The 27,580-nt window shown below is 43.5% G+C and overlaps 2 protein-coding genes across 4 annotated transcripts in view; both read right to left on the bottom strand.

Moving 5' to 3' along the window:
- Nucleotides 1-22,055, bottom strand: part of camsap2b (calmodulin regulated spectrin-associated protein family, member 2b) — a 33,409-nt gene extending 11,354 nt beyond the window's left edge. Inside the window, exons 1-6 of one of the 2 annotated variants that reach the window (XM_076744422.1) lie at nt 21,363-22,055; nt 15,116-15,375; nt 7,774-7,953; nt 6,572-6,658; nt 1,461-1,602; nt 99-238 (exon numbers count right to left, since the gene is read on the bottom strand). In XM_076744422.1, the coding sequence (XP_076600537.1) occupies nt 99-238; nt 1,461-1,602; nt 6,572-6,658; nt 7,774-7,953; nt 15,116-15,375; nt 21,363-21,501 (948 nt within the window). In that variant the 5' untranslated portion in view covers nt 21,502-22,055. The remainder of the gene's footprint in view (nt 1-98; nt 239-1,460; nt 1,603-6,571; nt 6,659-7,773; nt 7,954-15,115; nt 15,376-21,362) is intronic. The other variant, XM_076744421.1, reaches the window with a different exon arrangement.
- Nucleotides 22,056-23,691: 1,636 nt separating this feature from the next.
- On the bottom strand, nt 23,692-26,920 carry ticam1 (TIR domain containing adaptor molecule 1). 2 transcript variants are annotated; one of them, XM_076744129.1, is made up of 2 exons: nt 26,863-26,920; nt 23,692-26,438 (listed from the first exon to the last, which is right to left on the bottom strand). In XM_076744129.1, exon 2 carries the CDS (start codon nt 26,299-26,301, stop codon nt 24,523-24,525), a length of 1,779 nt encoding a protein of 592 aa, XP_076600244.1. In that variant the 5' UTR covers nt 26,302-26,438; nt 26,863-26,920; the 3' UTR covers nt 23,692-24,522. The 2 variants fall into 2 exon arrangements, with proteins under 2 accessions (XP_076600244.1, XP_076600243.1); XM_076744128.1 differs by having other exon boundaries at nt 26,647-26,873.
- Nucleotides 26,921-27,580: the final 660 nt, after the last annotated feature.

Here is a 27,580-nt window from a genome sequence, read left to right on the forward strand (position 1 = left end):
CTTTACGTCAATCGACATTTTTAAAAAACACCACTTTTCACATCCTCCACATCCATGTTTTTTAATGTGTTCCAGCATTTGAATGTCCGTCTCCTTACCTTTATGGATGCATGCGCGTAGAGCATGTCCTCCAGGCTGAAGTGGCAGCAGTGGTTGAGGTTGTTCCTGCAGAACTCCTGCACCAGCTGGAGGTTGTACAGACTGTCAGCCAAAGACATGGTCTCCTTGAGGCAGATATCTGCTCAGCCAGGGGAGGGGTCAGGCACACAAACACACACAAAGGAGGGGGGGTGATAGCAAGGCCAAGCAGGAAGGCGAGGAAAAGATAAGGCATTGTTTATGTTAAAAAAAAGGAACAGATGAGAGGAACATTACCCTACTTTTCCCTGCAGTATTTGTGCCATGCAGTAGCAGAAGCCGATTTTAATCACTCAAAATCCTTGAAACAATTCATGATACAAGTTTTCAACTTTTCAAACCGTCCCCAACTCCTTCCAGATGAATCATCAGGATTTTTATCCCATGACGTTACTGTAAGGGCCGGCCCATGCATGTGTATAACGTCTGACACGAGGGAGCAGCTCAGGCACAGATGATGTCATTCTGTACTTTACTGTACTTCTTCATTACATTTAAGTAGTAAATCAAGCTCCCAGCAAGCAGACCTAAATGAAGTTTAACTCGCGTCCACATCTGGTCCACATGTGTCTGAGCTCCCTGTGAACTACATTCAATCCCAGAGCACCAACACAAGGGTTGTTTATCTTTGAAATAGCAGCCAAGCTACTCCTCTAACGGTTCTCCGTCACATACCCCTTGTGACCAATCACAACCCAACCCAGGGCATTTTTAGAACTGAGGGCGCAGGCGAGCTGAGAGGAAACAAGTCTTTGTTTCTCTTTGTCTCGTACTTGTTCTCCATGTTTGTCCTGAGACCTCTCTGCCACTCACTGTCTTTCTTAGTTCAATATCGTGACCAATATCCTGCATTTATATCATTAAACGTAACAGAAAGTCAGAACAGGGCCCTTGATCTCTTGATTATGTTCTTTGAGATGAGGATTAGAGTTTAGGCCACTGAAAACCATAAAACATTTTCTAAAAAAGGGCTCCTATGGTATTATTAGTTTCCATTCAATTTACTTATTTACTTACTTACTATATATTCATAAGGAAAAAGCCCTCAGAAAATAAAGGCACATTGATAATAAATCTTTGTTTGAAGCCCCGTATTCAAATGTCAGGGTGTTTGTAGTTGGAAAAGAGCGTCCTTTGTGCTGTCCAGCTGTGACCGAAAATCATTGTGGTTCGCTCATTGTATACCATTTCTCTCCTATTTCTTCTTGTTTAACTGAACTGACTTTTGTCTCTCTGTTTACTTGTTGGAATAGTTACAGTAAAAAAGGCCGTAGCCAGTGACGTCACGTGGGTGTGGTTACAGATTGAGGGGCTGGTCCCACCTTCCAGTCTGATGGCCTGTGAGCAGTAGAAGTGCAGCAGGGTGGTCAGGGCACAGCCGTCTGTGTTGTCCTTCAGCAGGTTCTCCACCAGGGGGAGTGATGGAGCGTTCCTCTGCTGAGCATGCTCCTTCCTGTAACGAGCCTGAAACCATGGCAACAGCACAAAGACATCACCTATATGTGTCATCAGGGTGGATACATACAGCTGTTGGTGCAGAAACACTTTTGTCTGCATGCACCAAAACTCAATCACACCCACACACAGACTAACAGGTGCTAATTTGAGGGTCTTCAAGCACAGGGAGGGCTTCAGGCTCAACTCAAATAAATTGATCATGCAAATAGTCAGACATAACGGGTTAGGATTACAGAGTCATTTTACAGTAAAATGAATAAGAAAGGTACAATCACAACACCTTAGCACTACTTTGCTCCCTTTGATTGCTTGTGAGAAATCGTTAGTTGTTTAGAAGGAGAAGGGGAACAAAATGCATGCAGCATGGGGGGGCGGGGGTGGGGGGTGTAGCAGACAATGAATGTGATTTAAAGGTTAATAATAATCTACTTTAGCAAGTCCGCCCTTCTCTGTACATCTCTCTGGGCCTATAAAGATCAACACCTCTACTACTACAATCCTGCTACATATGTCTTTAGGACACCAGCATTTCCCAGTTTGCCCATTAACACACAAGAGTGGTGTCACATATGCATGGCTCTGGCTGTCTGACAGCCTCTCTGTGCATCCAGCTCTGTGGAACAAAATGTTGTCCCTCGTTGCATTTGGTTTGTATAAACAGATAATACAGCACATCTCTGACAGTTTGTGTCACAGCAGCCAATCTGAAGTGGAACTGGGACGATCCGATCCAATCTCCATACCAATACCATAGTCTGATGTTTTTAGCTATTAAAAATTTTATGCCAATACCAAAAAATGTAGCACACGTGGCATTAGTTTCCACTTTCCATTTTAAGTGGAATGCCTTATAAATTGTAAACTGCAAATTGTTCGTATTAGTATCATCAAGCTATAGGACTGTACTCCTCCAGGTAGAGTTTGTAACTCTTGATAGTGAAGCCAGTTCAAACTGGTTACTACACCAGTCAATCTGACCCCTGGGAATGTGGAGACGAGGCCTGGGGTGGGAAAAGGTGGGAGGTGTCTGACCAATGCATGATGAGGCTTAGGGCCACATGCAATGACAAGAGACTTGGAGGGGAGAATGTGAAGGGATGTATCCTTGCAGGTTTGGGATTAGACAGAGAGGAGGTGGATGCTGGTGGGGGGTGCAGAGGAGGTCTTCAGAATGGATGAACTTACAGGTACTAATCTCCAGTACCATTTGCTAGGAGACTTGATGGTGGATGATGATTGGACAACAACAGGAAAGAGTGGGAGAGGTGTTAGGCCGACAGCAGGCAAATAAGTTTTGCTACCACAGATGAGATTTGGGGACAAGCCCTTAAACACAGTTTAAAATTACACTGCAAACAAAGAGCTTTGTCTCCCCGCCCGTGCTCCTCAAATAAAGTCTGCTACTAAAAGCTGCTTTCCTAAAACACAAGTCAGGACTTTTATAATCATCCAACCACAGAAAGCTCTAGAAATGAAGGATATCTTACAATGAAGTACTGCACTTAAATCACCTTACAAGGAGGAATCAAAAGTCTGTTCAGGGAGTCCATTAACTTACCTGTTTCTACAGCAGCTTCAACACTATAATTGTTTTTATGAGACACCAACAGACTGCATAAAGATGACCTAATTTTTTGTGTGTGTGCAGTAGTTATGTGCAGTAAAATAGTGGATCTGTACCAAAAGCTAATCGCTCGTTTCTTGGCCTCTGTCCTCACATTCCACTGCATTTTATTGAAATCTGTTGAAATGTTTTTGAGATATGTTGCAAACAGATTTTCATGATGTAGAAGCTCCCGTTGCACATGTAACGATCCGACGTGTCCGTCATTCTGACTTTTCACTCAGTCTAAGTGTAAGCACATACTGAGCGTCAAGCGCAAACACAGAATCCACACACAGAAATGCTAAGCACTTAGTCATAAGACCACAGTTAAAGATTTTTCACACCGTCCCAGAATAGACAAGACTTACTGAGAAGTGTCTCGTGCTCATCCATTAGTGTGTGTGTGTGTGTGTGTGTGTGTGTGTGTGTGTGTGTGTGTGAAATGATCTGCTCTGAGTTTGTCCTACTCAGTGAATAGACTCCTGTTGAAGCTGATATTGCAGACAGGGAGCTGTGTGATGGAGCAGGAAAGCAGCTGACTGACACTGAGTGTACAGAGTATTCCTCTTCTTCTTCTCTTGCTGCAACTTGCTTCCTTTGACAATGCCCTAGTGTCTATGTGAGTCAGTCCCGGATAGGTCACATATCCCGCGTGTATTATCAGCTTACAGAGCAATTAGAGTAAGGTGGTGATCACTCTCACTACATCGACACAAAAACAGACAATGAGCGCGTGAAATCTCGCCTAGAGGCTCCCGTACAGCTCCTTCTAAACTGATTTAGCCGCTCAAGGCATCCTGCAGATCTTTGAAGAGAAAGGTAATGTTACTCCATATGACAGAACAGGGACACACTCACCATGAGACACTGTACAACCTGTTGTATGAAAACAGCATGACAACAAGTGTTCTGCCCTTATGCATGGTGATGTCGGGCTGTCCACCACTTTGGTCCAGATTGTGCTATGTTGTTTAGCGTTTTTGTGTTTTTCTGTTTGTGCTTCACACTCAGTATGCGCTTACACATTAGACTGAGTGAAAAGTCAGAATGACGGACACGTTGCATCGTTATATGTGCGTCAGGAGCTTCAACAGTCATGGAAATCTGGTTGCAACACCCGTATCTCAAAAACATTTCAACAGATTTCAATAAATAAATAGCATCTTTGTTGCCTTCAAGTATATTTAAGTGTACTCAATTAGCGTGTAATACATGAGTATACCCTAAGTGCAAGTAGTATGCTAAATTGGCACAACGTTGTACAATATTTAAGTGTATTGAAGTACACCTGTGAAAATCATGATTCATGAGCATTCAAAACACACTTGCCGTACAATTGTATCATATCACCAGTGTGATATGTGTGTGACATGTTGGAAATATACTTCAACTACTTAAAATGAAGTGAAATTAAAGTGCACTTTAATTGAGCACGCTAACAGTAAGCACACTTAAGAAAAGTAAGCATACTTTTCTTAAGTACACTCTATTACTATTAAAAGTATTTGCAATTTAGTACATTTTTTCAAAGTACACTTGAGTACAATTTATTGTACACTTTGAATAAAGTACACTTTTTATAAGTACTCTGAAATACCACTTTAGGTATTGCAGAATCAGTATATTCATTTTGAATACATTTAAGTAGTTCAAAAGTCAAACATACTTTAAGCACAAAAAGTAAAAGTGTACTTGTACTGACCTTTCTATACTTTAATTATATTTCTAATTCACTACTGTATACTTCTTTTTGACCCGGGTTACCTCTTTGACCTGGTCTTGAATTGCAGGAAGTTGACCTACTACATTTGCCAGGGTTGAATTGAGTAAAATAATATTTGTTTGTCCATTTTTTTACTTTTACCCTCTTGTCAGTGTCACCATCAAAGAGCAGAGACCTGAGGCGAAGGTCGTGACCTGATCAGGCACCAGCTGGAGCTTCATGGTTAAGTGAGTAGAAGAGGACGCTAGCTGACTGCTGTGTGTTTGTCCCAGTGGACGGACTCGTTCCGTCACATGGACCTTACATAACTGCGAGGCCTGCAGGATGACAACACTGTCTCTGTCTGTCACAGACTCTCTTTTGCTACAGCTGACAAAGTTCCTGAGTGTCTCTCTCCATGTCCACCACCCTGGTGTCATGTCTCCCGTTCTCCTCTCTCTGATTATCTCTCCTCGCTTTTCTTCTCTCTCTGTCCGTCACCCTTTCTCTCTTCCTCCGCCCCGCGCATTTCTTTGTCTTCTCTAACAGCAGTGTCGCGACTCTTGCCAACATTTCTCTGCAGCTGGTCTGAGACTGAGCTCATCTGTTCCTCTGATTTACAGAGCTCTGTGCACTCGGCTGTATGTGTGTGTACGTATCATGTGAGTCTGCATGCGCCTTGTGTGGATGCAAACGTGTTCATGCCTATGGGTAGGAAAGATTTCAAATCCAATAACAGATAGGAGACAAAAGAAAAGCATGACAAGCAGAGAAATCAACTCAAGACAAATGAAAATTAGATGAAGACATTAAAGAAAAAAGGCTTTTTAATGCTTCTGTTTTTCGTGCTGTCTTTAAAGGAATTGCTCAACATTTTGAGAAATATATACACGAGAGTATCAATTTTCTCATTTAACTCTTGGCAAGAAAGCATGTTTCCCAAAATGTTAGCCTCCAGATTATCTTAATTTAGCCCAAAGATGGGACATAGGGGTTAACAGCTATTCTGGTTGTCTCCAAAGCTCAGAAATACAGCCACCACCTCTTGAAAAGCTCATTAATTAAAGGGCTATATCTCTTATACACAAACTGAATTGTAAAAACAATAATTTGAGGTTTAAGAGGGAGTCACTAGGTGTTAACTCAGACAAACAACAGTTCATCCATCCATCTCTTCTGTGTAGCATCAGCAATGTGCCGGCTGTTCACCAAGAAATAACGGTAGGTGACCCCCCTCTGATGACAACTCTGGACAGAGCCAGGCTAACAGTTTCCCCCTGCTCCCTGTCTTTATGCTAAGCTAAGCTAAGCTTCTCCTGGCCCCAGCTCAGTACTTAACACACAGATATGACAGTGGTATCGATCTTCTCATTTAACTTCGGTCAGGGATGCAAATAAGTGGTGAAAGAATTAAGAGTGATTTCAAAACCACAGACACAGACTGCCCACATGACTCTAAAACCACAACCTGTCAGCTTACATTTGACTGGAGATATTTTTGGACTTTGGACAGAACCAGGCTAACAGTTTCCACTTGTTTCCAGTCTTTATGCTAAGCTAAGTTAGCTCCTTATTTAAAGCTCAGACCAAATGCTGAATGATGTCTTTAAAAACCTCGTTATTTGAACACCTGACAAATAAGAGCTTGTGTTTGTGTGTGTTCTTACTTTCTGTGTTGTTGCATTTGACTCCTGGAAGGAAGCCTCTCTCAACTTTTGCTCATCCACTAGGATGTCCCTCAGGTGTTCATTCACCTGGAGAGAGAGAGTGATAGAGAGAGAGAGAGAGAGAGAGAGAGAGAGAGAGAGAGAGAGAGAGGGAGAGAGAGAGAGAGAGAGAGAGAGAGAGAGATGAAGGTCAAATTTCAAGCAAGCATTTTGTGCACACTGACAGACTGAATGGTGAGTCTGTGTTGGAGAAAGGAGAAACTTGAATTTGAGAACCAGAGTCTCCAAACATCACAGAACAACTTTTCACCACCACCTCTGCCCATTAGCCACTGATGCTAAATATCATTGTTACCTGATATACAGCACTCAGCTGACTTCCGACCCAAGCACGACGTAGAAAGAACTTCAAAGATAGCTGATAGTATTGTATGATAGTATTTTTGTCTTCAAAAGCCTCAAGTTACTGCTTTTCTGTCTTCAAAGGTTCTTTACAATCAGTGATGCAACGTTTTGACCTGAGGACACACAAGGCTGCATCGACCAATCCCCACCACGGCGTGCTGTGTCACAGAGAGACACGTGTTTTTTTTAATGTGTGTCTGTAAAAGAACATGTGTAAGTTCCTGCCTTTGGGCTGCAAAAGGAAGCCGCAAATGTCAGTGAACACTGAACATTTAATTGATTAATTCATGCCATGGTGGGGCTCGTTTCATTATTTTAAACAAAGTGAAATTAGGTCACAGTTAAAATCTCCTGCAAGAAAAGTAAAAGTACTTCTAAATAATCCGGAAAATGATGAATTAAACGAAAGATGCAATCACAGAGACTTGACTGCCCTCTTAAAGCTTAGAGCCCTCTCAAGGTCTGACTTTATACTCCCAATCCTGCTTTAACAGACCAGAGGAGGTTTGGATGAGTCAGCTGTGTCTCAGTAATCTCTCTGACATGATTACAAGCAGTCGGTGCCAGGTCTTCATCTAGTTTTCTTGCAAACATATTAGATTTTGAAGCAGCAGTGGAGGAATTGAGTGCTGACACACTTCCCAGCACCTCTCGTGTCTCGAAAATCCAGAGTAAAACAAAGACGTGTGTGTCCTCATTGTAAAGGGCTCCAGGATGTGTACAGTTGTTATCCTCTGAAATGAGAAAACACACACCCTTGTGGTTTTGTGTGTACATGAACGTGCTCCCGTGCGTACCTTGTTGATCCAGGTGATGATTGCATCCTCGGTGTCATAAGGCAGCTCCTGGATGTGTCTGTCACTGTGTGAGGGTTTAGCGGAGGAGTACCTGTTGATGCAGGACATCACCCTCTCCACGCTCACCATCTCCACAGTGTACGCCATCATCAGGGTATCTATGAGCGCCAGGTGGGAACTCTGTAGAGACATACAGCAGCATCGTCAGGATTGCCTTCTAAAAAAGCATCAAACTGACAATAAAGTGCTAACTTCATATTTGTGTCAGTCCTTCTCTGTGCTTCTGCACCTCACGCTGACTGTGGCTCGACACTGTATGGGTGTTTTTGATGTACAGCATTGGCTAAATCTGTTGATCTGAAAGAGCACCTACAGGACCGCAACCATGATCAGACAACAATTATTTGATAAATGTCACATTTGCTCAACAATCCAACATGCATCCATCTCATTTTCACGCAAACCTGCAAGTGATCGGCAAAAACTGCCTTTCAAATGCATCGACATGATGCTGCTGCATTACACAATTCAAGCAGGGGTTCGAACAGAAAAACACTGGCTAACAAATAACGAGGAAGTCATTTCCTGATGGGAAATACGTTGTGTACTGATGTTTGACGTTATGTACTGTGAGGCAATAAATCTGTCTGTAGTCAGAGAGTTTGTCAAACCATGATATTGTTTTAAACTAGTGAGCTGAGAGAAGAGAGCTGACAGGAAATGAGCCCACAGAGAGAGAGAGGAGCAATATGGAATAAAAGGTATCCACCTGAGCTCAAACTGGGGGCATTGTGCTTCATGGTCTGCATCTTAAACCGCTGGACCACCAGCTCATCCCCATTTATGTGTTTGCTGGCCTTTAACATGTCTGATATGACAATATGAGCCAAAGGTTCAATGTTAGCCAAAATCAAAATGTAATCCAGTAACAAATTTTCAACTGATTTTCGATAGAACTTCTGGTATCACAGTATTTATCAATTTTGTGATTTAAAATGACATGACATGTCAGGAGAGGGGATTTCACCCATACCGCCCACCACTATAAAAGACACACAGCCTGCAATCTTCTTTTCACATCTCTTTTTCTATCTTTCACATTAAACTGACTTTGCTGCACAACTTTTCAGCTCCCCCCTCAAGTGTTTCCATGTGGTATTATTGTTGGCATCACTCTCACAAAGACAACTGGATGGCTTTCCGTTTTCCTCCAGAGCCCAGCAACTACCAACAACACAGGACACGCTGCATTCGTTTCCAAATTTCCACGAATGAACCATCAACACCACTTTGGAAATAATAGAGACGAAAGAAACATGTTCACTGAGGAGGTAAAGTGACAGTGTCAACATTTTACATGGCTCTCCATGTAAAATGATGACAGTAACAGTTTGAGTATTGATAACAGTTTGAGTATTGCTTCATGCAGCAGTAACTACAGGAGGAGGTGGCAGCGGGGTGGAGTAGAAGAAATCAGGACAAAAGGATGAGTTCATTCATTCATTTAGTCCATAATGAAGACATGAAAGCTGGTAGAAATTCTACAGTATGTGTTGAGAAAGGTGAACTGGGTACATATCATTTCATATTTTTACAAAATTAATAAAAAGTGTGCAACAGAGACAGTAAAAAGACATTTTCTGTATGACTCTGCTGTAAATTGAGCCTTCGTTTTCCTCAGATCGGACCTGGTGGCAGACAGAATTGCATAGTGAAAGCCAGGCTTGTAGGGAACCAATCAAAACGCTGACGGGGTCATTATTCCATAACCATTACACTGTGCAATCAACACTTAGTTCATAATGAGAAATTGAAGTAAAAAACACGTCTATTGCCAGTTTAGCATCAGGAAGAAATCAATAAAACCACTGTGCAGTTGTTTAGGACGTAAGCAAGGATGCATTGCCACACAGGTTACTAAACACACACTGAGCCCATCAGGCTTCAAACCCTCTCTGTCCTGTAATGTCAACTGAGGAAGTTTTTTGTGGACACCAGGAAGCTGCTGGGAATCAAATGTCCATCTGTTCAACCCCTCTTGCGTCATGATGCCTGAAAACACTCTGCGCTCTGAAATGTGTGTACATGGAGAGCTACTTTTATAGCGCACACATGACCTAATTTTGAGTCATTCGCTTTATGCGAGTGGTTCAGCCATCAACACCTACACAAAGCTTGACATTCTCCTGGCCTTTCTAATCCCATTCCAGACCAACAGACCTCCCCTTCCCCTTCCTGTCACACCACAGGCCTGCTCAAAAACATTACGCTCTGTGTGTATGTGTGTGTGTGTGTGTGCGCTTACAAGTGCTCGCTGCTTACCTAAGCATCTATGTATGAGTCCAACCGACACCTAAAGTCAGGTGCTCCACGGTCCTGGAGAATCAAACAGACACAAACAAGCAGCGAGACCTCGTCCCGCTGGAGCCTGTACTGTCAAGCACAGACCTCTATTCATAACCACAGAGCCTCATGTAACAGCCAGCGTGACCAAATGTTTCCCCAAGAAACCAACAACTGATCCAGCTCTACGACTGTGTGCTGCTGCTGGTGCTCAGCGTCAGCACCACATGTTCATCTGCCAGTCTAAACAGACAGCGTGTACAGGAGAAACACGGCCGTTACACGCAAACGCCTCACGGAAAGAAGTGCAGACATATTTAAATAAACTGAACTCAAGTGTCACCTGATGTCAGAATATGTCAATCTAATTAGATTTAATTACAAAGGAAAAGGAAAAACTCAACAAACAGACATTTGTGACAGGAGTGTCACAGTGTTGACCAAATGCTCATCCTGTTGACTCGGGGAAGGATACAATTAACAATTATTGTCATTATTGTAGATGTAGATTATTTTTTTTTTCAAGTGATCATTTAATTTCTATCAAAATGTCATAAAACAACAGACGTTCCCCTCAGAATTGAAAACTTCAATAAACAAGATATTCAATTTACATGGACATAAAAAACACATTGTCACATTGGAGAAGATGGAACCAGAAAATATTTGGTATCATAGCTCAAGTTTGTAGACCCTGATGGATGGCTGACCTTTATAAAGACGCAGGTAGACGTACAATGTGTTACGCTAAGTGCTACAGCTGTAGTGCATTACATGGCTATACAGGATTGTTTAGATTGGTGCCTGAACACAGCGCCGCCACACTAGAGGAGCCTGATCGTGAACTGTCTATGAAAAGTCTGCAAACACTGCTTTGAATTCCTGCATCTTCAGGATATTACCAAATATTTGACATTGCGTGCATTCTCCTCCAGAGGTACAGCAGCCGGTCTGGGTGACAGCTGGACTGACTGACAGAGAGACAGACGGAGGGAGAGACAGGCCAAGCAGCTTAGACTTGGACCTGGAGATCCAGAAAACACGATCTTCATGAAAACCCACTGAGCTCTTTCTGTGATTGAAGCTTTTCTGAACTCATTTACATAAAACCCCCAAATCTTTAATGTCATTAAGAAGCTTGTGCAGGTGTGTGCTCATGCATCTGTGTGTGTGTGTGTTCAGAGCATTGGGCAGAGAAGGACCATGAATTCAAACGATGACGGCAAATCACTGTTTTATTAAGGCTTTTGTCTGCATTCAAACATCTGCATTGAAAAAAACATCATTATTTGTGACAAAGGTCAGACGACTGAAACTACATCTGCATGTGTTTTCTTAACCTTTCTGTAGGCTTGTCTGTGTCATTGTGCTCTCACTGCACTGTTTCTAATAGGGCACCGCATTCAGAGCTAACGTGCAAGTGTGTGTGTGAATGTATGTGGATGTCCATAAAAGTGAGTGCACAAGAGACAGAGAAGACAGACAGACAGTATATGGAGCCGCTGCTTACATATCTACAGACCGTTCTGGCATCCACTACTGTTGACACTACAGCATGGATTTAAAAGCCATGTGCTGTCTATTATCCCTTCACAAAGGCCTTTGGTGTGTGTGTGTGTGTGTGTGTGTGTGTGTGTGTGAGTGTGAGTGTGCTCACAGACGAGTCTAAACCACTCACAGTGACAGACACGCCTTATAAGGCTGTGGAAATGGCACACACTGGTCATAAAGAGCAGTAAAGAGCTGCAGTGCACTCATGCACACTATCTAACAAGAGCATCAGTATTCACCCTAACTACTGTTGTATGGCTGCATGAGTGTGTGTGTGTGCGTGCGTGCGCCCTTGATCAAAGGCATCTATAGGAAAGCACAATACAGCTGAGCAAACAGATAATCAAAGTAACCTCTTTCTGCACAAACAACCCAAGTGTCCATTCAAGACGGGCACACGCTCAGAAATGGCCGACACCTGAGCAACGCAAGTGTTTTTGTTGTACAACTTCACACCTTCATGTCTGGCTCTGTTCAGATGTGTGTGTGTGTGCCGACAGTTGAGGTGCAATTGTCCAAACTGCCAGTTAAAATAGTGACTGCTCTCGCTATCTCTCTCACACACATCCATGACATCCTGCAAATCTTTCAGCGTTATTTGGCAGAAAGCTTTCAGATGAAGGTACACGCCCCTCTGCAGGAAAATCCAACTACCACTACGTCTCTCTCTCTCTCTCTCTCTCTCTCTCTCTCTCTCTCTCTCTCTCTCTCAGTGTTTTAACACTTAGAGGGCAGTGCCTGAGAGCATGTGCGAGGCCGAAGCAAAGTCCAAAAGAGACAGGAAGGTCGAGTTAGAAAAGGACACACAGGTCATGTGCACACTGCTGGAGGTCTGACAGCTCTTTGGAGGTGTGTGTGTGTATGTGTGTGTGTGTGTCTGAAGAGGGGGTAATGGGGGAGTGGGGGGCTCTCATTTGTGCACCAGACGTGCTTTGACTCACTGTGAGACCCCACCCCGCACAGTGCTGCAGTGGTGCACATCACGTCTTGCTCCTCTCGTCTCCCTGCTCTCCATGTACTCTGCTCCTCTCCTCCCCCGTCATCTCCCCTGTTTTTTCCCCTCCTCTCCCCTCATTCCAGATGGCCATATGAACAGTGGACCGTTTCCACTCTCTTCTCTGGCACGCACATGTCATCCCGACCGCCAAAAAGGCAATACCTTACCCTTCCCCTCCTCTCCTCTCTATCTTTCCCTTCCCGCCTTTCCATTCGTCCTCTCACAGACTTCCACACTCACCCTTTCCTTCTCTCCTCTTGCTCTACTTTCCTGCTTCCTGCTGGATCGCAACCAAATGGCAGCCCCTAAACTCCATCTTTCCCCCCCTTTCCCTCCTTCTCTGTCTATATCCATTCGCCCTCTGACTGCCACGCTCCTCCTCCTCCTCCTCCTCCTCCTCCTCTTCCTCCTCCTCCACCTCCCTGACATGAGTTATTTCTCTGTTGCACAGTATTTGGAAAACCATGAGGTCATCATTTTCTCTGCAGATATACCATAACCCAAAATGAAAAGCCCTCACTTTAGCGTGACTGAAATTATCCCGCTGAGTCCACAAATACACACACACACACACACACACGCACACACACATGCACGCACAGTTCCTGTACTTTGCAGAAGCAATCTAATAAATTCAGGGCAGCACAGAGCAACAATAAGGACGGACAGGATAACAAATTGCCTGGCTGTGTGTTACACAAATGAAGGTCAATAGTCATAGAGAGTCGAGGGGCTATAGGCTCCATTTGTCTTCTTAGCGCTGCCACTGAATCACCTGCCATACACACAGAATCAGAGACAAAGAGGGAGACTGCACATTTACTTTTACGGCTGTGGAAGGACACAGGATCATTAAGCGCTGCACCTAATCACCGCCAGTTACTCCCACCTTCATGACATCCTCAGTCAGTCAGTTTTGTCTTGAGCACAAGCAACTAAACATAAAAATGTCCTTCACTTGTGACGTTGAATTTTCCTCCAGAGCTGTGAACCGGGAGAGAACAAGCAGAGGGCAAAAAAAAAAATAAAAATCCAACCTGAGTTAGAGGAAGATGTGTGGGCACTGGTGGCTTTAATGAAATATGCTTTTCCTTCAATTAAATATTCAGGAGATAACAGTGTCCCGGCCTCATTTAATCCACAGCGATGAGAGCTGGGATGAGAGGGAGGGCTGGAAAAGGCTAAGAGAGAGACAGGAAGAGGGAGAGTTGAGGAAAGAAACAGCAAGACAGACGGAGTGAGAGCAGGAGAGGGAGGGAGAGAGCGTGCACTGCAATGCAGACACCTTTGGGCGTCAGCAGAAGTGCCTGGCCTCCAGCCATGCGTGTGTGAGCCGTGTGTCTGGATCAAGCTGCCACAGACTCAGCCTCCTTTCATAACTACAACAGCAGAAATGAAGACTTTTTGGGCTTAATATCTGTTCCACTCACGTCCAGTATAATATTAAATGGCTGAAACAATGAATAATGAATTATTACCGACAGTTACGCTAATCGTTGGGCTCATTTCTCAATCGAAAATGTGTCAAATTAGCTTGTTCCAGCCTCTCAGGTGTGAAGACTCTCTGTTTCATATCACTGTAAAATGAATATGTTTGGATTTGGACTGTTAAGACATCACATGGGCTCACACAACGTGATTGACTGACTAATCTTTCGATAAAAAATAATGCATTTTCAGATGAATCTCAGTCGCTATTACTGGCATGTTGTAGCCTCTTCTAGCACCCGGTGCTGCACACAGTGCTGACAACATGCTACTGGAATATCTCTGAGCTAAGGCATGTTTGCCAATGCTGTCTAATGACACAGAGACCGAACAGTGAGTAATGGGTTGCTATAGGAAACCCGTCATTAGCGGTTGTTTTTCTCTCAACAGGACAGATCTTGGAGGACGGTAGGACACACGGAGCGGTACACACAAAGACACTATCATATAACTCACTTATTCCGCATGAGGGGAAGACACAGCAAAGCACACAGTAGCGTGCGCTCTTCTAATAGTCCTGAAACGATTAGTGGATTTATCAATTAGTCGTGTGACAGAAAATAGATCGATTTAAGCCATTTATCAAGCATTTGTTGGGTCCAGCCTCTCAAATGTACGGCTTTCCTCCTTTTCTCTGTTTTATATTACTGTAAATTCTGTATATTGGATTGTTTGTTAGTCAAATGTGAAGACATAATATTGAGCTCTGGGAAACTGTGAGGGTTTTTGACATTTAATGGACAATTAATGGAGTTAATTCCTTAGATGTAGCCCTGGTTTATATGCTCACAGACTTGTGTGAGCATATGCATGAAATCAGGAGATCCCATTTCATGCATCATATCTCCACAGTTGCTAAATTACACGCATTTTAAGCGGGAACATATAGATACAGAATATATGTCGAAAAAACATGTGCAGTGCAAGCATTAAAAACAGGATGTCAGGTGCATGTCCACTCACCATGTGTATAGGCGTGCTGGTCAGATCCCTCTCAGTGACCAGTCGGTCCTGGTCTGTGACGTACAGGCCTTTCTGGGCCAGCGCCTGGATGACAGCATTGTGTCCCAGTAAAGGTTTGACGGCATCACTGCGGAGGATCAAGCTTCCTGCCCGGCAGTAGAGCTCTGCAGACTGGAGCAGGCAGGCCACCGGAGGCTTCAGGTGCTCCTGGTTGTACTGGTCCCTGTATAAAGGCTCAGCCAGCTCCTCTGGTACTGCGTCTGTGCGGAGACAAAGACACACATGAGGGAGAGGATACGGGGCTGAGAGCTGATCTTGAGCACCTCCTGTCCTCCAGCTGCATCTCTGCTGAGACGCCACCATCGACAGCGAAGCAAACAGTGAATGTATGCAGGCAATAAAAAAAAGCTGTGCTGCTATTCTTTCTCGGTTTTACTGCCTTTGTTGTTGTTGCTATGGCTTCACTACAGTACACTGTAGCTCAGAGCCTCGCCTTCACGGCCACAAGCAGCTCAAAGCTTGTTGAACACACCCAGAAGAGACGGTACATGCATCACGAAACCTCCGGAACATCATGACTGAAAAGCACTGAAAAGTTTCATAAGTCAGAAGGTCAGTTCGTGGTGAAAAGTCAGTTTTCAGGCAGAAAGTTTTCCCCATTACAACAAAGAGCGCAACAATGTCACATGTTTATCTGCTTATCTTACCAATGAGCCACACAAGACATCTTGTGAGCACAAAGCCACAGTGTGTGTGTGTGTGTGTGTGTGTGTGTGTGTGTGTGTGTGTGTGTGTGAAGTATACTGGTAGAAGCGCACGTTACAAAGCACGGAGTACCTTATAATCTTGTTACCTCACCAAGTAAATCTGATTTGAAGAAAATAGCATGGAGACACACACACACACACACACACACACACACACACACACACACACAGCTACACTAAGACTCATTCACTCTTCTTCTTTACTACCGAACTATGTAGTGCTGTGACTCAAAGTTATAATACTCGTCATCAATCTGTCATTGAATGACATACAAACTCTACACACCTCCATCCCATGTGTGTCACTTTAGGCGAGGAATTGGTGTGTGTGTGTGTGTGTGTGTTTTGCATGCATGCTCAAGTATGAGTGTGTATTCCTGGTGTGTGGGGTCATTTCCTCTTTGCCTGCCTCTGAATCACACTGAGGGAAACAAAGGACACTAAAGGAATCCATCTTAAAGGTACAGCTTTCTGTTCTTCAATCCTCCATAACAACAGTGTAGAAGAAAATGAGCTCAACAAAATGACATTTAAACAACATTTAAAGCTCGGTCCAGAAAAAAAATAAAGTCTATTAAGCGTGTGATCAAAGCTCGGCAGTTTCCAGCGGCTGTGGTTACTGTAGCCCCCCCATAACCCTGTGCTGGGTGATGAAAAGAGATATTTAAAGCAACAGGCAGTTGTTAAACCACACAGACATCTACTTCATAACAAGCCCGACTGCCACGTCTAGTCACAGCTATTAAATCGATCCAACTTTTGTCAGAATGTCTATAAAGCCGATAAATGAAGCCGCACTTCAAAGAATACCAATTTGGCAGCTAAAGCGACATCTGTGTGATGTACACAACCAGAGACCATTCACGAAGATGACCTTTAAGCTCTGAGGTTAATAAAGAAATTAAAAAGAACAGCAGGCGGCAATACAGCAGAGAGATTTTCTAGAGTTCATGAAAATCTGCCGCGTCAAGTAAAAAGCCTCTCCTTTGTGTTGGCCATCAAAGAGGAAACAGACAGGAAGTAGCTGCCACAGGAAGTGCAGGCATGGAGAAGACTGCTCCCCTGGAGACCCCCAGATCACAGCTCAGCACACACAACATCATGGTCAGCAGCGTTTATCTCTGCTGCGCAACTGCTTTGTTAAAAAATGAATTCATTTAGTGATCCAGGTTTCCAACTGGTAATGATTTCTGACGTTTTTACACAGATTAGATTATCAGTTCATTAGATTTGGTTTATGTTAGTAAGTGGTGTTGGCTCACTCTCCATTTGAAATCCGCTGGGCTCCAGTTTTACACAGATTATCATCATGTGACAGACTAGTTAATAAAAAAATGACTTTAAACCTGCAGTGACTGATTTTTTTTGGCTTCTTGGGAACAATCTGCGAACCCAGCACAGACATATTATCACCTTTTAAGATAATATGGCAAATTTGTTCGCACACATCTCACAGACACGCAGCAACATTATCATCCATCTGGAGTCGTATTTCTTCTCGCCACCTGATGAATGCAAGTCCAACATTTACTCTCCTCTTAGCTGTTTTTGTTCTCTATCAGCTCCTGAGGGACATATCTGGCCCTGTAGCTGCTGAATGCTCCACTGTGATCACCAGCTAGCTGCTAACTGTGTTGATGTGTGGTTTGGCGCTGGGCAGGTAGCATACAGTTGGCTCTGGTTGAAAACAGCTGCGACTCTGTGAGAGAGAACAAAAAACGAGCCGTAAAATCCTAACAATACGCTGAAAGACGCTATATCTGAGCTGAGTCCGATGATAAGCAAGTTATCACATACTGATTTATTGATGTTTCACACAGCACGCCAGTCTTTCTGGAATCAGGGTTATACAGTATTTGACAGCTGCGATGTGTCCAAAACAACTTGCATGTTTTTCCTATGCATGCACATTAGGAGTAATTTTAGGTTTCAGTGTCTTGCTCAATGACACATGGACAAGAGAGGCTGGGATCAAACCGCAAACCCTACAATTAACAGTCCACCCTCTCTACCATCTGAACTACAGGATCACTTTCTCACATGACGGCTGGTGGCAAATTCATCCATGTACTGGATATCCAGTATTTATTTTTCTTCTACACTGCATGCCAAGTAAGCTAATGGACAGCATGAGCCAGCTTCTCAATTCACAGCCCTGTAGCCTATGAGACACAGAGCACAAAGAATCACCGCACAGCTGTTAGCTGAAATGCATGTTTTCTCTCACTTCCATCATTGATTTCACTGATCAGCTCCCTCACAGCTTAAGAAGCAATGCAGCATCTACTCCATCACCGCTGGAGGAGATACTCTCTTGGCTCTCCATGATCATCTTTGTCTGTAAGTGACACTGATGGAGATGAAGAATTGCATTTCCATCCATCCTCTGAATGAGCTGAATGTCTGTGCTGCGGTGGATGATGTGATACGGCCCTTTAGTGTAAATCTGCCATCACATGATAGTTTGGATGTCAAAAATATGACCTACCCACACTTGTAATTTGTCAAAGGTCATTGTCAGATGTCAGGTGTGATTAAATACACTGCAAAAGGCCAAATCTAAATAAGATGGGATATCTTAAACAATGGCAATAAAAGCTGATTTCTTTGTCAGCCAAGATAAATCTTCTACCAGGCAGCTTTTCTATTACAGTATCTGACTTGTTTCAAGCTTTTTGTGCTTAATTATCTTCATAAGATATTATAAGTTCTTAGTGAAATTTCATTATTGGTTCTGTGTTACTTCATGCTTGAAATTAGACCTTCCAGAATCATAAAGCTGTCTGATCAAGTGCAGAAGTGCAAAGTGACAAATGTGCTTGTTATTAGTCAGGCTGCACTACTTTTGAGACAACTGTGGGTTCTTTGAGACTTGATATTTTTACTTGTTTTAAATTTTCCTATTCTGTTGGCAGATGATTTTGCTTATTCTAAGTAATATTACCCCATTTAGTCGCTGTTTTTTTGTCTTGAGAGCTGAGATCTTGCAGTGTATTCAACTTATAACCACAAATTTGCACTCGAGCGCAATCGAAGCTGAGGTAAACAAATGCCAGACAGTGACCAGTAACCACCAGCTACCATCATCAGTCCCAAGGGAACTTCACAAAAATCAATGCTGTTCATGGAAGTCCTCCTCCACTCAAAAAAAGTCTCTTTCCTGTTGTTCCTTTGATTTCATACCTTTCACTTAATTCTGCTTGTTTAAAGAGCTCGTCCTCTTTTTCATCTCCCTCTTTCCTTCTTCTTCTTAATCACTTTGTAACTTCTGCTCTATGAATATTGTTCCTTCCTTGCTTGCTCCTGTGCTTTATGTGTACCCATGTGCACGTTTTACATGTGCTCATGCAAATCCATCACTCTGACGTTTGGGCACAAACATTCTGCTGATGAGAAAGTTGTTCCATCCGAGCACATTCAAACCATCGCTCGTCCCTCCAAACTAGGCCAAACGGGGCTCTGAAGACTGGTTATGAACTGGGCCACAGTCCTCGGCGGCGCTGGGAGCTGAAACTGTGTCACTGAAGGGATGAAAAAACACGGCGGCGGCAGAGCGCTGACAGCCGCAGGTCTTGTACAGCTTTCCCCCACGTCGCTGTCCTCCACCTTCTATATGTCTCCACCATTTCATGCTCTCTGAGAGCAGAAAAAAAAGACCGGCGTGCAGCCCCGTCTGGCACTCACTGCTGGATCAATGGGTGTGATTCAGAGGTCTGTCTTTTGATCCGTCTCTTTCTAGGTTTGTCTGTCCGTGCGGCGGAGACTCTGAGTACTGTACATGGAGGAGCAGCTGTTAAAAGCATTCATTAGGAGCTGGGGTAAACCTCTGGGCTGAGGGCAGGCTGGAATTACTCGTTGTGAAGGAAAGGCCGCCAGAGCTGCTTCCAGACCACACTGAGGACAGGAGACAGGCCAGCGCTCGCAAACATGCAGTCACATATGAAGAGTAACTGGTGACACACGCGTCCATATGAAAACATCGTCATTGTTACTGTCAGGACACGCTACAGTCAACGCCATGTTAACAGAGCTGAAGCTACTAGTCAATCAATCAATTACCTGATCTGAAACTGAATGTCTTTGGGTTTTAGACTTTTGGTTGGACAAAACAAGACAGTTTATGATGCTGCCATGGGTTTTAGGACATGTGATATCCATAAATTCAATATATTCTGACATATTTATAGAGGAAAAATATTTGTTTTTTCTCTATAAATTTCCACCTTCTCCATGTTCTCAGGATTTGATTAATTTTTTGTCTGATGTCGTGCACTAAATATCTTTTAGCTTTAGATTGTTGTTTGGACAAAACATTTTAAGACGTCACCTTGCCCTCTAGCAAAGTGTGATGTGCATTATTCACCATAGTTTGACATTTTTATCGTCCAAAACATTGAGTGCAGAAATCTGTTTCAAGCAAATATGCCAAACATTCGCTGCTTGCAGCTTCTCCAGGATTTGCTGCTTGTCCTCATCCAATGTGATAGTGAACTGAACATTTTGGGGGGTTTTGACTTTTTAATCAAAGTTTTGGCTCAGATATTTTAGAACATTTAGATTCCCTGCAAGTAAACCAAATAGAAGGAGGTCATTAGACTTCTGAACAAGACGTGATCAGTTCACCGTGTTTACAGAACAACAAATCCATCTGCACCTGTTGATCGTCTTTGTGGTGACACTGTCGGTCAGCTACAGATTGGTCCCTGCCATCAACTGTGTAGTTCAACTCTGGCAATGTAATATTTAGCCTTTCTAGATTGTTTTCATGTGTGTGAATGAACATTTGCTTGTACTGCTTTTGCAAACCTGCTGGCCTCAAAATGCATTCAATTTCCTGACATTGCTGCCATTTATTCAGTTCTAACTGATAAACTCATGGACAGACTGCCATCGGCTGCAGCTCTAAACCCTAACCTTAAGCAGAAGTTAAGCTCTCGCATGGGTTGATCAGCCACCACACAGTTAAGACTGGCAGTCCAGGTCTGTTGTCAGAGTTACATAATAGGTTTGGCCTGACTTCTGCAGAGGGGAATAATTAGCATCAGGCATGCAACAGGTTAAATCAATGACACTGTGACATGAGCAGTGATGTGGAGGATTTGAACTGCAGGTGGAGACTGCCATATGAAAAACAATGCAGTATACACAAATACAGGCATGCAGTCATGAAGCCTAAAATGCCTTACAGTGTACATCAGGGTGATAACACTCAGTTTATGGATAAAGAAGACATGCTGGTGTTCAGTCTTTAATCAACTGCTGCTATTTCATAGACTAGAAAGTTTCTATTTATAATACAAATGGAGGGACACTTAAATAGTTTTGACTGTGACACTGAGAGTCTGATTACAGGCTGCTGTTTACAAAATAGTCCTGCGTCCAAGTCAACATCAGTCCTCATTATAACACCCGTTAGATGATTCATCTCAACAACGTTTTCCTCTAATCTAATCCAGAGACGATTAGGAGAAGCCACCTACCCGAGCCGAAAGCCTTGGCCACCAGCCACGTCAGGCTGCAGGATATCTTGGCCCTGGTAAAGTCATAGTGATCGAAGCTCTTGATGGCAGGGACGATGAAGGTCCGTCTCATCCCTCTGTCGTCTGCCGCATCTCCCATCTTCTCTGTCTATCACGACTATCAACGCTGCAGCTGGAGGATCAGTCAGCCTGAGGAATTCCTCCTGACTGCGGATGACATCCCGTCCGGAGGAATTCAATGCAGCAAAAATTTCCCCCTTCTCCAGAAAAAAGGAAAAAAAAAAAAAAAAAAAAAAAACTTTGCGCGTGGCCTTGACTGTTGGAGAGCACGACGGGCGGCTTGGAAAAAGGGCGCTCCTCGCTTACACGAGCACCATCCTCCAGATTTTAGGTCTGAGTAACACCCTTAAAGCCTGATAGCGCAGCGCAGTTTAGGAGGAGGATTTCTCCAGATTTCCTCCATTCCCGGACATTATTATCCTCAGGTTGTCCGACATAACGGAGCAGCTGTGCGGCAGAGGAGAGAGGCCACAGTTCAGCACCGGGGGCCAGTTTCACACATCAGCTAAAGACGCTGTTCGTGTCCATGTTGCTCCGCTTTTTCTTTTCTAACTGTTTTCCTCTCTCCTCTGTCTCTCCGCGGCGTCTTCTCTGCGCTTTTCCTGCCGCACCGATCGGAGGAGAGAGCGCAGTGCGCATGCGCGCTCCACCCACCCAGTCTATTCAGCGCTGACAGGAGTCACCACAATGTAACTCAGACCAAGGTGGAGTTAACTGGCAGGAGGGTCTCTGACTAACTCCCAGATGTTGTTTCCATGGAGAAACGGGGAGAGAAATGCACTTTTTGTAATTCTTCTTCACAAATATTTGTGACAGGATGGCTGGCACTGACTCTGAAAGGAGTCACCATTACATTTATTCCATTTGTTTTTATTTCCACCAGAAATTTTGGAAAAGTGAAAAGAATATTTAGGCCTCAGTGGATAGGTGCTGTCCCTACTTTCATAGATATGACTGGTTTTATTATAGCTTACTATTAAGACAAATGACACATATAAAAATCAAATGTTTCCTAAATATTCTCCAAATTTCTGATTATTTTTGTTATGTGTCACTTTATTATGAGGATACTTTCTCAGTGGTAAGCAACAAAATAAATTAAGAAATTTCTGAAACACAGAGAAGTACCATACCATAAAGTGTCTGTAGCACTTAATGTTGTATTCCTTCATTTGGCGCTCTGATAAGAAACATGAAGATTAGGGACTAATTATGACGATGTCACCTATTATTGTACATGTATTATCTTAAAATATGTATATAAGGAAAGAGATGCTTCTGGTGCACTGAATGTCTGTATTTTGTAAGATTTTAGACTTTTACACCACTAAACTGTTATGTTGTATTACTGAAGATTGATATAAGATAATGAAATATTGCTCTTTCCTGGTAGGGGTCATACTTCTTTACGATTAAATTTTACAAAATGTTAGAGTCTTAGAAAGAATAAGAGGTGCAACAGGTCAGAGGATTTTCTTATCTTACTAAAAAATGACATCACAGACTCTTAAGGCCAATGGACAAAATGATGAAGGAGCAGCAGAGCCCCACCTGGTTTGGAGGAGAAAGTGCCCAGTTTAGGCTGAACTGACACACACACACACACACACACACACACACACACACACACACACACACACAAATGTACTATAAACAAGAGTCCGATAGGGGGATTGTCTGGCTGATATGCCTGTAGAAGAAGTCTGAGCTGCTCCTATGATAGAAAAAAGTCACTCATGCTCCTCTGATGTGAGATTAGAGCAAAAATAAGGCACGAGTGTCCTATTAGAGCGCAGACAGAACCTGGTCATCATTATCATGCATATCTTGAAGGCACTGTGCAGGATTCTCACCTGACAGTGACGATATGACACGTTTCTTTAGATTCACAACCAGCCAAACCTGCCGTCACCTGAACCATTCACAACACTAAAATACACTTAAATATCCCCATCACTTATGTTATTGAGTCAATTATTTTTATACCCAGCACATTTCATTTTAGTGCTTAACACAGTTTGACTGCAGGATGTTTTATCAATAATTGAGTATTTTGAGTATCTGCTTAAATACTTCTTCCACCACTGATTAAAGGCACAATACGCAGTTACAGAGGAGTAGAAAACAAGCATACACATACAGATCACACAGCAACAGCCATGGAGAGGCTGTACATGTCCTCTCAATACGGATGAGACTATAGTGAGAATTAGAATAAAAATTTATTCATGAAGCTTCCTCACAAACAAGCTTACAAAGTGCACCAGAAAACACTGCTTGAGGGAAAAAAACTAGCTGAACAACAGTGAACAGATACTAACAATACAAGAAGCAAAGAGTAAAAAGAAATGTAGAAAAGTAAGTGTCATTGAAGTGATTTTACCTGTTCTCAGGTAGTTTGTGTCATCGTCATTTTCAGCCTGACCTATCAAAGCACCTGTCTGAGAAGCTCAGCTGGCAGTTTGGCTCATATACAAATTAGCAGAGACCCATGCACCCGAGCTGATCAAATTCATTTTTAAACTCATTTCTGAGCGACGGTCATGTCTCCAATATTGTGTTAACAGCCTGTTGTCGTCTGCAGCTACAGATATGAGACACAGAGACACGAATAACACATTTGGAACAATATGGAAAATACAGAAGTGAGATGGCTTTTAGCTGTTATTGGATGACACTGCACTCCCAAGATCCTGTGAAGGGCAATGAGGAGCAATACCGAACGTGTAACAGCATTGCTCCCTAGTGCCTACAGTGGGTTCACACAGCTCACGAGACCAGGAGGTATAAGTCACATATCTGTCAGTAGATGGCAGTCTTCTGCTAAATATTCACTTTAAACACTGGTTCTGCTCAACAGTCTTTACAGAATCCTCTCACATCACATCACTGAGAAGGCCCTTAATTGCTCTAGTGACAGTTTTATTGAATTGTCTTTGCCCAGCAGGTTTAAATACAGTGAAACAATTTGCAGTGAATACCCCACAGTGGTTGTTACATTTTAGTGTTCAGAAAAACATTATTTCTCTCAGTTCTGACGAATGAATTGACTCCAGAAAACGGCGCCTTATCAAACATCATCACATTTTCATCTTTAAGCTTATTGCTCCTCCTCTCTGTAAACTGAATCGTCTTTGTCAGCGCCGCCGCCCAAATCCACGGTCATCTGAGAGTCGTTGCCAATCATAATATACTTGGCATTTTCAATATGAATATTTCGTGGCCAGTATTCTCTGCTGTCTCCGCCGCGCTGTTCTGGTGGCACAGTGGAACCGAGAAGAAGTTTCTGTGCCATTAAAAGCCTGATGTTCTCCTCCTCCAGAATCTGTACTGAGGCACACTCTTTGATCAGCTGCTTTTGATGCTGGTTTAATTGCTTTAGTCTCTCCTGTCTCTCTATCTGCATTTTCACCGTTTGCTCTTCAGTCCAGATTTTCTTCTGTGTCTTAATCTTTGCTGGAGACAGCGACCTTTGTATTTTTCTCTCAAAGCTCTTGTTCTCCTCGAGTGGAACTATTGTCTGCAAAGCTATAGGGATGCTCTGCCTGGGCATGCAGTTCTCCCGCGGCAGCAGAGGGATGACGGTGTTGTACTTGTGCCTCTTGTTTATGGAGTTGATGAGGGCAGAGTTTGTCTTCATCTCCAGCATGCGAGTGTTGAAGTTGCGGGTGAGCAGCAAAAGAGTAAAGGCTGTGTTGTTGATAGCATCTTCCACACACTTCAGAGTGCTCTTTCCAGGGGTGGCGAAGTCCTCCGAGAAAGTTGCACCTTCACTACCAATGACCGTTTCCAGCTTTTCCCTCATGCTCTCGGCCACATCTGCATCCTCTGGCGCATGCAAGATAACGAATGCGTAAAATATTGCCTCTTCTTCCTCTTCCGCACTGTTGCTTCGATGCATTTCATTTGCAACAGGCGTCATGGGCAGAACAATGTTTGTTGCAGTAGGTAGTGCAGTGGCTGGTTTGGTGGTTTGGGTTGGAGCGATAAGACTGTCCAACTTAATGCTCTTGGCAGCAAATGTTTCATCCATCCTTGAGTGTTTCTGTGCTCCAGACATTGGAGGTTCAATGGATTTACGGTCAGGCTCCTCAGATGTCAGAGATCGCTCAGATGGATTTTTTGCGTCAAATCCACTAACAAGGACGGTGGGGGTGTTTTGCTTGGATTTATCTGATGTTTCTGGGGAGCTTCTCTCTTCTTGAAAAGGGGCTGTTGGAGGCATACTTATCTCTAGGTGAGTGGGGTATGAGGGCATTGAGGAGCTTGCCTGCAGTGGGCTGGGCAGACCGTGAGCTCTCTCTGACTGATTATGGGACAGCGTCACTTTTAAAGTTGTGTTTCCTTCATCCAGGCTGCTATGAAGATCACAGGAAGACCCTGACTTGAGATCTGTCGGGGACCACATGCTCTCTGCGAACTGAGGTCCACACACAGCTTTAGCTTCCTCTCTGAGTTGATCGTACTCCAGATCGTCACTGGAAACGGCTCTCTTATAGGCCAGATTTCTCAGAAGTGGATCACACAGCCTCTGTTCTGACAAAACTTTGAAAATGCGAGCCAGCTCTGCCAAAGATTCCCGTGTAAACTCTTGGAAATTACCACAATGAATGGAAAAATCTTCTAATTTACCTCCACACATCTGCCACTTCTCAGCCAGATGTTTAGCGAGGTAGTTGTCCCTCAGCGTCTGGAGTTTGTCCAAGGCCTGTGCCTCCCTCTGGAGAACGATCAGACACAAGGCGTGTATGATATTATCTTCAGGAGACTCACCCAGCTGGAATGTCAGGCTCAGCAGTCGCTCCTGAGGTGCTTTAACAAGTATATCAAAAACATCTCTCAGTCCTGTTCCCTGATTGTCTTGTCCTCCGTGACTCATTTCCAGTTTCACTCGCTACTCAACCTCCAGCCAATGACAGAAGCTGATCACATGTGATTTTCCAACGTATTCCTCATTTCTTCAAAAACCTGAGTTGTTGAAGAGAGAGGTATGACATTTCCTGGACATTCTTGTTTCTGTAAAGAGATCAAATCAACATCAGAAGTTATGTAGCCAGCATGTAAGGTCACAACATGATGGCTTTTTGTAGCTGCACATTTGTGTGCATCAGCAGCCCAAGTGGCATTCAAGAGATCAAACTTTGTATTCTTGTTCCACCAAGATCAAACTGACCCTTGAACTGATTTTAAAACAACAAAAAAAAACTTGATGACAACAACTCACCGGCATGGAGTGCTAGGCGCCATAACATTAATCAGTCTGTGTGCTTCCAGCTCAAACAAGGAAGTCACTCAAGTCTCTTTTCCAGCTCAGTTCAACCAGCAGAAAACTCTTTTGTCTCAACAGGAAGTTCTCAGTGCACACTTGAGACTGACAGAACACCACTGAGCACACTAAGTCTTGTCTAACCTTCGGTATAAACTTTAGAAGTAACCGTACCTTTGTCAGCTGTAGGCCTCAGCCAGCCTGAAACACTTTTGCACAGCACAATGATGATGTCACAGGTTGGGAAGTAGTGGAGCCCATAAGGAACAAAAGACAAAAGCAGGAAGAAGCATTCGTGACAAGCAAAAGCACAGTTCTCCACATTACAAAATAAGTTAACACATGCTATGCATAATAATAACATTAACCACAATTGTACACCTCTTTAACATATTGCGTGACTTTAAATTTCCCACAACTTTGCAAATCTGCCACAAAAAACAAAGCGAAACCTTGGGATGAGTGTGGGAGTGTTTACCTCCTCGTGCACAATAGGCACAGAGGAGAGAAGAATTCTGGCTTTTCTCCCTCTCTGCTGAGAAGCAAGTGTATTTTTATCCACGGAGGAAACCTCCAACCCTGTATTTACCAGGGGTGGGGTCACAGCAGGCAGAGTGCAAGCCAGCATCAAATCCCTCCATACAGTGCAGACAGAGAGCCTCTCTGTTCTTAGTGCTGAGCACACTGTGTGTTTACTGTATGACCACTTCTAAGGGATTACAGTCAATCTATAAGAAGTGTGGTTTCTGAGTCTATTGTAGCGTCGGTATGTATATGTGCCTTCACAGGATAAAGTATCATCATGCCGTTGAGCTGTACAGCACATGCCACAAGACCGCAGCTCTGTTGCTTTAAGCGTAACCCCATCCAGAGCCAACACAACACCGACTAA

This window comes from Chaetodon auriga, chromosome 12 (genome assembly GCF_051107435.1).
Source record: "Chaetodon auriga isolate fChaAug3 chromosome 12, fChaAug3.hap1, whole genome shotgun sequence".
Classification (NCBI taxonomy): domain Eukaryota; kingdom Metazoa; phylum Chordata; class Actinopteri; order Chaetodontiformes; family Chaetodontidae; genus Chaetodon; species Chaetodon auriga.

Excerpts from the sequence above, each read along its gene's own strand:
- ticam1 (XM_076744129.1), bottom strand. The coding sequence starts at position 26,301 with ATGAGTCACGGAGGACAAGACAATCAGGGAACAGGACTGAGAGATGTT.